At 44.8% G+C, this 10115-nt stretch overlaps 2 protein-coding genes across 3 annotated transcripts; one reads left to right on the forward strand and one right to left on the reverse strand.

The window, feature by feature from the left end:
• Positions 1–1720: 1720 nt before the first annotated feature.
• LOC100279540 (ZF-HD homeobox protein) lies at positions 1721–3437 on the forward strand. The gene has a single exon (NM_001152537.1). The coding sequence runs from the start codon at positions 1967–1969 to the stop codon at positions 3086–3088; it is 1122 nt and encodes a 373-aa protein (NP_001146009.1). The 5' UTR covers positions 1721–1966; the 3' UTR covers positions 3089–3437.
• Positions 3438–5474: 2037 nt separating this feature from the next.
• On the reverse strand, positions 5475–7927 carry LOC103643270 (uncharacterized). 2 transcript variants are annotated; one of them, XM_023301327.1, is made up of 3 exons: positions 7311–7927; positions 6011–6050; positions 5475–5852 (listed from the first exon to the last, which is right to left on the reverse strand). In XM_023301327.1, the coding sequence occupies exons 1-3, from the start codon at positions 7458–7460 to the stop codon at positions 5536–5538; spliced, it is 507 nt and encodes a 168-aa protein (XP_023157095.1). In that variant the 5' UTR covers positions 7461–7927; the 3' UTR covers positions 5475–5535. The 2 variants fall into 2 exon arrangements, with proteins under 2 accessions (XP_023157095.1, XP_008664656.1); XM_008666434.4 differs by having other exon boundaries at positions 5475–5917; positions 7311–7926.
• Between the last annotated feature and the right edge of the window lie 2188 nt (positions 7928–10115).

Genomic DNA, 10115 nt, shown 5'->3' on the forward strand with positions numbered 1-10115 from the left:
CAAATTAGATATGCACTATTTTTAAGTGGAAGTATGTTTAGAATACTTCTATAGTGTCCTAGGATTTTGTAGATTTTGTTTGAGCAGCTACTGAAGGCTCCTAAGTGATCAAGGAAACACAGCTGAACAGCAAACGAAACACAACTTTCCTAGTTTCCTTTGTTGGAGCAGAATACCAATTCTTCAACTGAGTTTGCCTTGGTTTTTTAGCTGGACGATGATGAGTTTCTGGGCTAGATAAAATCTACAAAGATGGTTCTTCTTTGATCTGTGATTCTAGGGACTGAAATGCAGGCATGTGTGATCTGTCTGATGTCTGCCAAGGAAAAGCAAAAATAGAAAACCTCACTGCATTCTCTTCGGACAATAGATTCTGCATTCTGTACCTCCCTGGTCTCTAATTTACAATGTGCAGATTTTGTTTTCCTCTTTACTCCCTCTTGTTCTTCTTCCTTCAGTCTTGCTGCATTCCATATACAGATGTATATATGCATGTGTGTACACGAGCCCCATACATGTATATATGTACATGTAGACTATCACAATTGTGCTAGGTATATCCCTCAACGTGTACAACATCAGCCTCATTGTTCCTTTTTTTCTAGTGCAACTTTGTATTGTTCATTGTGGCTTAAAAACAATATACTAAATGGTTTTATACCTCTATATGCAGGTGGCATCACCAGTGATGGCGTTCGATCCTTGAAATGTACATGGTGTGATAAGAATAAGCGTCACTAGAGAATGAGAATTCCATGGCGCAGCAAATGATGGTCCTCTCCGTCATGTCAACATGATCATATCTGATGAACAAGTACTCTGGTGATCTATATCCACTCATATACATTTATGGTAGCAAGATGTTGTACCTAATGTGCTTTTTTATCACCTGTTAATACTGATGTCAGTTGTACACATGGTTCCGATTACTTATATCCTCTGATGTACTTCTACTCAGCACCATGTTCTAACTTACACATTGCTTAGTCACCTCTTCCAGATTGTACCTTTACTCTTTTAAACTAATATGTTTATTACTAAATTTTTTACAAAGTACAGTCATGCAACATGGGCTGTCAATGAATCTAAATACCATATCATTTTTTCTACGATGTCTTCTTTTTCTACTCATATGATCCTGTTGTACCAATAGGGTACACCTATCCATGCTAAGATCCAAGTAGATAAAGAATATGAACTCATCTTAAGTATGTACTATGTCGTATACTATAATGTTTATCGGGTTGACAACCAGCATCGTCACTTTAAATACAATCGTACTACAGTTCTACCGATAAACTGATTTACTGTTCGCCACGCGCGCATGATACACTAGTTTTATAAATACTGAGAAAGAGAACACACGCACTGAGGCAGCACGATTCGTCGTCGTCCAAAGTCCAACCGGCCGTATGGCCCATCATCAGCGCTCCTTTCCCCCCAGCCCTCCCACCTCACGCGTGCTATCCTGGGGCCTGACTCGTCTCATGTGATGCTGTGATTCCCAGGCCTACGCTACGAGTTTGGTACTCGTAGTCTGATCCCTAGTTCATCAGGGAAAGCATGGATAGCCCTGCCACTACGCCATGGTCGATGCCTCACAGCTCAAAACGTGGCTTGTGCCACTGTACACTTGTACCCTCTCACCTTGCCCTCGTCCATCACAGCAATGACATAGCCTTTTCGTCTGGTCTTCCTTTTTCTTTAAATTCTTAGGCATCCACACTAATTATTCGTGTGTTTATTTCACTACTCATCACTCTCGTGGGCTCGGTTCATTCTTATCTCCTCGCTTCTCTTCACCTCCCTACCTGTAGTTTTCTCCACTCGTCCTCGTCCTTTGTCCCTGTCCTTCGGGGACAAAAACAACCAAGGCGGCGCAAGCGGTAATCTTCCGTGGTGGGGGCGTGCTCTGCTGCAAGCAGTGGTGACGCCGCTTGGAGGGAGGGCGGGCGGGCGGGAAAGGATGGAGGCGGTGGTGGACCTCAAGTACCTGCCGGTTTTCCCGAACGGCGGCGTGGCCGCGGCCAAGAAGAAGACGAGGCTCGGGGCCGCTGCGGTTGCCGGCGGCCAGACGGGGGTGTACTACAGGGAATGCCTCAAGAACCACGCGGCGAGCCTGGGTGGCCACGCGCTGGACGGGTGCGGCGAGTTCATGCCGTCGCCGGAGGCCGACCCGGCGGACCCGAGTTCGCTCAGGTGCGCCGCGTGCGGATGCCACCGCAACTTCCACCGCCGGCTACCCGAGCTGTCCCCGCCGCCGCCTCTCCTCGCTTTGCCGCCGCCTCCACCGCCACTGGCGCCGGCGCCGGCGCCGGCTGTCGCGTCGCATGCCATGCGTGACAGCCGCACGATGCGCGGCGAGGAGGCGCCAGACGACCGCCTGCCAGCCGCCTTCGACGACGACACCGAGGAGTCGGACGAGGGCTCAGATTTCGAAGAGGACCGTCCCCTAACGCCGCTGCCGGCGCCGGGCATGGTGCCGCTGCCGCCCGGCTACCGCCAGGTCGCGCCACACATGCTCCTCGCGCTGAGCACCAGCGCGCCGGGCGCCCAAACTCCCGCGGCGGGGCCCAGGCCGCCCGCCTCCCTGGTCCCGATGCCGGCGCCCGGTGCTGCTGCTGCTGCTGCGGCGGCGGCGGCGGCGAGGAAGCGGTTCCGCACCAAGTTCAGCCCGGAACAGAAGCAGAGGATGCAGGCTCTGTCGGAGCGGTTGGGTTGGCGGCTGCAGAAGCGCGACGAGGCCGTGGTCGACGAGTGCTGCCAGGAGATCGGCGTCACCAAGGGCGTCTTCAAGGTTTGGATGCACAACAACAAGCACAACTTCGTCGGTGGCCACAGCGCGCGCCGCAGCGCCTCAGCGTCTGCTGCCACGGCCATCCACCATCCGTTCATCGACGCTGCCCCCGTCTGCCCTTCCTCCCACGCCGCCCCAGCACCAGCCGCCGCTGTGCACCTTTCCGCCCCAGCGCCAGCCGCCTCCCCGGCCACGCCTGTCCTCGCTGACTCCAACATCAACGGCAACGCTGCCGACTACTTCCGTGTCCAACCTTCCACGGCGAGTGGCGGCTCGCCGCAGTCGTCCTAGTCAAGTTAGTGCTAATCAGCCATGGTTATTTGTAGAGCTTCGTGTCTAATTAACCAACCCTAATGGAGCGAGCAATGGTGGGATGCATGGGACTATCGAATATGGAAGCGCTAGTGAGAAGGCTGCTGCTGGTCTTTGTTAATGGTGGAGCCCAAAGAAGGATCTTAAAAAATCGTGGGGTTTTGGGATCTGATGATGTAATGATTCAGGATTAGCGCTTATGGTACTAGTAGACTGTTAGTGTAGCAATTTGTTCCTGAACTGTACTTGGATAATGACCGGGTGGATCCGTTGTGCTTTGTCTTCGTCTAGGATATCATGTTGTTCCATATAAAAATGCCATCTGTCTACTGTTGGTTTGGCTTTAATACATATCGACTTTTACTTTTACTATTTTTATATTATTTTTGTCTAGATAAATTATAGCTGTAATAGTCTAAACAACTAGCTTTGATTATAGATGTCCAAATGAGCGAGCCGTACCGGTCTGGACCGAGCACGGCTAGGTTCGGCACGGATTAGGACTGTGCCGGCCCAGCCCGGATTAACTAGTGGGTCGTGTCGTGCCGGCCCACGGGCCCCAAACGAGGTCCAAGCACGACCCGCTAGGTTAATAATCGTATCGGGCTGGCCCACGGCCCGATGGATCTAACGGATCCATAACAATATATGACGTTTAAATGATAAAAATATTCTAAAAGTATGTATTTTTTAGAGTTTAAACAATATTTATTAGCTCTAAACATTTATTTACACCCACATAACCAACAAAAATACATGTTTCTTGTGTTTTATACTCTATATTTAACTATAATATATGTATTTATATGAAAAAATAGAAAAAAATAAAATCGAGCCGTGCTGGGCCTAGTCCGTCGTGCCACGCCTTCGGTCCAGGTACGGCCTGGTGACCGGGCCGGCCCGGGCCCGGTTCACTACGTGCCATGCCGGGTTCGTGACGGGCCAAACCCGTGCCGGGTTTCGGGCCACCTGGCAAGCCCGGTCCGTTTGGACATCTATAACTTTGATCGACTCAAACAACTGCGTAAATGCTCTGGACTATTTTGATGGTTTCCTTTCTAGCGGTAGACATGGCAGGGTACTCACGACTCAGACAGTCGACAACCGATAGATATTTACTCTATTACGGTATGTATATGAATTAAATGTTCTACCCATAAGTTGCTTATTAGGTAAAAACCTTCATTTAATAGATAAACGAGTATTAAAACGTTCGGCCCTCACTCAGATCTGTTAACCTATAGGTATAAAATATCCGGTATAAAATTAGCCTAAAAGCATGAACTTGAGCTCCAGTCAGGCAGTCATCTATCTCTTTTGACTATTTAACAACCTTTTAGACGATAATATCATAAAAGACTTAACAACTATTTGATGACCATATAATAAAACATGTAATGTGTTATATATGATATTATCCTAGTGTTGCTACTTTATCCAATCATCTATGGTGTTCTTGAATAGATGATGATATAATGCTAGAAATTTTGTAATGGAATTTATTGATATTTGTATAATGTAGATGATTAATCTTTATAGATGAGTGACCTGATGAGTGGGTATGGATATGGAGATAAATCTATATCTAAGAGAGGATATGACGGACCCGATAGTGTTATTTTTCCACGTGATTATGTGTATAATATAATAATATCCAATGTATATTTACTTATTGCCATATCTAAACAAGAGTAAATTGTTTTGTCGGAACTGCCAACAGCATGTAGGAGAAATTGATGGGCAAATGGCAAGCTGCTAGTTTGAATTTGTAGTACAGCAACAACGATGCAGGGAAGTACGCAACAGAATAAATACGGGTTGGTGCACTAGTCTGAACAGTAGCTACAGTATCAATGCTAGCCCGAACCTGTGCTCATACACATCGGGAACCCATTGCTCCTCGCACATGCAGTGGGGGCACTGTACAGTGTGCTATTTTTTTTACTATGCACAGCTAAACTAATTATCCATACGTACTTCTCAGAAGGTCCAAATGTTTCGTGAGTTAATTGGCTGTCCTTTCAGTGATAGTCGAAGGTGCTATTTTTCCATCGACGGCAAAACATCTGTGCTGGTCCCACGAATTTACCAGTCTAGTGTTCAAATATTTCTATAAACCCTATTATACGTAACTATAAGCATCTCCAAGAGTGTTTCTAAAATTTACCCTCTAAATTATTATTCCGAGAGTTATTTATATAAAAACCATTTTTCGATATCTTTTTAATCTCCAACAGTTGTCTATATTTTGTTTCCACACTCTAGAGATTCGTTCATGTTTTCTGTTTTAGCTAGCGAGAAACCCGGAATAGAAGATGATTATATTTAGATAACCATTTAACTAATTTGTTGGAGGGTATTTGTTTTAAAAAATCTAATTTATATCGGTTAAAAAAAATACAGAGAGAGTCTAATTATTCATAGGGCTAGGGCACAAGACATGGCTGTTGACATTTGGCAACGCTGAACCTCATCCTGACAAGAATTGACGAGGCATGAGCAACAATACGACGATAAGCTGGCCTCTGCTGAATCCGATTGTGAAATGTCCTGCGCTTTTTGTTGGGCAGTCGGCTACAGCCCACAGGCAGCGCAGTGGGGGTCCGGTCTGGGGTCAAGCGGACGACGCCTCTGCTCTTGTCGCACTCCTTGAATTGAATTGAAGGCGCTGGCCGATCCTGTCGCAGCGGCGACGAAAAGAAGAGGCGCTGCTCACGCGCCCCGTCGCTGGGAGCCGCTTCGGCTGCTGGGTGAACGGAACGCCTGTCAAAGCTGCACTTTGTTTCTTTTGTGTGGAAATACGGTCACCTATGTATTTTGATGATTTAAATTTTTTCCATAAAGAAGTTATGAAACAATCATAGTAAAGAACATGTAGGATTGTGAGTGAATAGTGATTACCTGACCAGACATTCATGAGTTTACACTCACCTGTTCTCCTCTGTCCAATAACAACATCTTCAGTCATCTAATTAAAGAGTATTCTTTATGTTTTAATTTATAGATCGACTCCTATAGACATATTTTATTATACATACATACATATCATATATTTAAATATATCATAAATATATTAAAAATTAAAACTATCTAGAATATTGTTTAGGATAGAGGGGGATATAATGCTTCTACAGGCTAGACAATCACAGTCACAGCCAGTGAAAACTGACAGACAACTCCATGACCCGCTTTATCTTTTTGTTTTTTTATCCTTCTCAACAATGGCTCTGCAATTCTCCACCAGAGTTGGCTGCTGGTTACTAACGTACTATAGCTAGCCACAGTGAAAACTGACAGGCAACACATGACCCGCTCTATCTTTTTGTTTGGCTCTGCCACAAGATAGCTTCGTGGGGCTTGCACTGGATGTGCTCATAGGTGCCCCTGCAACGTAAGGATGCATATGACCTTGTTATGGAGGCTTCACTCCACTTGATGTATTTAGTCACGGAGTTTTTTTTTTCGGGTTTATGGGTGGCGATCTAGTCTAAAGATTGATAGTTACTAGAGTAAGATTGACTTCAAGATATCTTGTGTTGTTGGGCTGTGTGTTCTGTATTGAACTGAGTTCGAAAGATACTTGTTTCAAGACTTTGCTTCACCTTGTTGTAATGCACTTGAAATTAATATATCTTCCTTTTCTAAAAAAAAGGCTTCGTGGGGCTCATTTGGTCACAAGTGACAGATTACAACCCTGCTCTCCCAGGTGCAGTGACATGGCGCTTTCACCGATCAGCATGCACGCTGATCGACAGGTTCTCCCTACATATCTTTCTTCCTATTCTGAGGCATTACGGGTTAGGTTAAGTTTCCAAAAGGCATTATCAGGTAATCGTTGGATCTGTTTGATGTTGTCATACTTGGAAATGGTTTTATTCATGCACTCACTCCGATACTAAAGTTATAAGAAAAGATATTAATTTTTACCACAGTTATAAAATAGTTATTCTATAATGTCTCTAATGGAGCATACACCATGTTTATTTTAATAAATTTAGTTAAGTTTAAAATAGATTACCATACAACAAATATAAAAGACACTATATTTTAGGACGTGAGTATTGGCTCTAGGTGGATTTAACAAGTATATATGTAATCATTGTCCCAAATTGTCTTAACATGGTGACAACAAAAAAACAGGTGTGTTTTATTGTAATTATAGAAAAAAAACAGTTGTCTTAACACGCAAAGGATTACTTACCCGGACCATGCAGAGTAGCTCCGGTAAGGAATTCCTTTCCCGTAGTCCATCAATCGTGACCGCCGGGGACACCCTTTTCTCCAGCGTGCTCCGAAGAAGATATCCGACCACCACACGTGACCTGAACGACCATGCAGCCGAGCTTCCCATGGCGAATTGGCGACGGCCTGTTTTCGATCTCCCTCCGCCTTCTCTTCTCTCAGCTTGGTGGTGAACGATGGTGCTCTCGGTGGATTTTGCGAACGCGCGTGCTGGTCATAGGATCTCGGGAGCCGAGATTTTATACTCCCCAGGGAAGAGTCCGGCCGGGCCACAATCGGTGGAGAGCTCACCCGGACGGCCGGAATTGCGCTAACTGTCTTCCGTCCGTACCGACTCGAGGTGGATGACCATCCGACGCACTGGTCCCACGTGGAAGCGAATGCGGGCGCACGGTGTGGCTGTCCTGTGGGACCCCGTCGGTGTAAGGGCGAGGCGCGGGCACGCGGTGCACGCAGTCAGGCGGGCCGCGGGCGTGAAAAGACTGGATGGGCTGGCTAGGGAAATGTAGTTGGGCTGTGGGTGGACTGGCCATGGGCCGATTTGCTAGGCCGACAAGTAAGTCTCCATTGTTTTCTTTTCTTTTTATTTTTTTCTATTTCTATTTTGGTTTCGAGTTTTAAACTCAAATCAAGCTATCCAAATTCCAAAGTAAATGCACAATAAAAATCCCAGCATGAATGCGAAGTATATATATATATTCATTGTCATTGTTTTATTTCTCTAAGTAAATGCTTTAGATCATATAAACTTGATAAAGAATAGATCACATAAGTAAGTAATTAAGGACCTCAATTCATAGTACTTATCCTGTAATAATTTTAGTAATAACTTTATTTAAAGTTAAATTTTTTATCACCTCTTCATAATTAACCCTGAAACCTTTCTTAGGCAATACTTTTGTGCTATTCTTCATAGAGTATTTCAACATATAGGATTCGATGGAAGGGGTAATTTAACTCCTTGGAGAATGGGGACTCTTTTCATTTATTTCCTTGTTTCAAAACATAAGTATTCAATTATTGATATAAACTTTCCTACATTACCTAAAATATGATTTTAGGGTGTTACAAATTCTACCCCTTAAAAATAATCTCGTCCTCGAGATTAGTAGAAAAAGGATGTATTAAGTTTGGTTGGCCGTTTAACTTTTAGATTTTCTTTAATTGGCGCTCAGGACCCGCGCCACCCGCTCTGTCCGCAATAAAGAATACAAGACAGCCAGACGACCACGAGCACGCGTGGCTTTACCCCTTAGTAGAATGCTCAGTTTTACCATCACTCGGTGGCTCCTTCCTAAGGAAGCCACCGCTGGCCGACCCCCTCCTTGGCTTATAAAAGGAGGAGGCTAGCCCCCGGACATGGGAGGTTCCTTTCTCTCGGAGACATGGTGGACACAAGGACGGTCCTAGACTAGGAGACGACGCCCAGAAAGACTAACGAACAGGAGGAAGACCAGGAGGCCGGAGGCCCGCTGCCAAGCCAAGTCTTAGTTAGGACTCCACTATGTAACCACATCCACCATAAATAAGAGACTTGGGAGCCTCTCCTCCCTCTCTCGCTCGCTTGTAACCCCTGCTACGAGCTTTGATCATCAATAGTGCTAGTAGCGCAAGCCACCGATGACTGTAAGCAGGGACGTTCTGTTCGAACTAGTATAAATCAGTGTTATCCTAAACGGCCGTTAGACCATTTACACGTCGTTTTAACGCTACTCAGTAGCTAGCTATATTGGTCGTTTATGCTGTTTAATATATTTAATCCCATATAATCCATTTTTAGTCCATTTAAACACCTGTGTAGTCTGATTAAACGATATTCAATATGAGGCCCATGTACTCTGGTATCATGTTATGAATACACTTGTATTCAATATGAGGCCCTAAGGCCAGTATATATACATAGGTACATACAGGTAAATGTGCATTAAGCCCCTTATACAATGGAGAATTAATAGAAAGCATAGATTCTATTTGTTCGGGGCCTATTATGCCGAAGGTCCTCAATTAAACTTCTACTCGGCACAAACAAGTGTGTTTTAGCTACACTATTATTGATGGACGAAGTTGATCTTCAGTCGAAGCAACGTATAAAAAAGCTTCGCCTGCACGTGCAAGTAGCGAAGGTGCGAGCCGAAGTCGACAACTTCGACAAAGAAGAGAGGATTCGAACGCAAGCCAGCAGAGAAGCTCTCATGTGACGAAGGACAAGACCTGCGCAACCAAGGAATGAGAAAGTACAATGCTGCCCTAGTGTCATTTGTAAATAATGTGTGTAAAATCTTGAGGGGCATGATTGTAATTTTGTATGAAGGTGGTTCATCTTCTCTATAAATAGGTGAACAGTGCCCTGCATAAAGTATCTTTTTAGGGCCATAACTTTGTGTTGCTTAGCCTCCGAAGAACCTTCGTGCCACCGTTAAGGAGCCAAAGGTATGCTCGTAAACTCGTTTAATATAAAGGAAGATGAAATAAAAATGTGAAGCCATGTGAGATGAGTTCCATATAGAGCTTCACATTGTCTTTTTCATATCATTTCGTTTGCGCTTCTCTTTGAAAACTTTTGTCCTTTGTATTAACACTTGTTAAATCAATGATGAAGGTTTTAATATTTAACTTGTGTTTGCCTTGATTTTCTATGCCTCTAGGGAATTGAAATCAAGTACCAACATTGGCGTCCACCTCCGATGATCTCACAACCACAACAATAACTCACACCATGCCGCCAAAGAAGGCAACAACAATCGTCTCCATCCTCAGGACCTTG

Source organism: Zea mays, chromosome 1 (assembly GCF_902167145.1).
Source record: "Zea mays cultivar B73 chromosome 1, Zm-B73-REFERENCE-NAM-5.0, whole genome shotgun sequence".
Taxonomy (NCBI): domain Eukaryota; kingdom Viridiplantae; phylum Streptophyta; class Magnoliopsida; order Poales; family Poaceae; genus Zea; species Zea mays.

What these genes read in the sequence shown, in the direction of transcription:
- LOC103643270 (XM_023301327.1), bottom strand. Translation starts at nt 7,460, where the DNA reads ATGGGAAGCTCGGCTGCATGGTCGTTCAGGTCACGTGTGGTGGTCGGA. An exon ending in AGCTACTCTGCATGGTCCGG is followed by an intron (nt 6,051 to 7,310) that starts GTAAGTAATCCT and finishes GTTATTGGACAG; the next exon opens with AGGAGAACAGGTGAGTGTAA. An exon ending in ACTCATGAATGTCTGGTCAG is followed by an intron (nt 5,853 to 6,010) that starts GTAATCACTATT and finishes TTCACCCAGCAG; the next exon opens with CCGAAGCGGCTCCCAGCGAC.
- LOC100279540 (NM_001152537.1), top strand. Translation starts at nt 1,967, where the DNA reads ATGGAGGCGGTGGTGGACCTCAAGTACCTGCCGGTTTTCCCGAACGGC.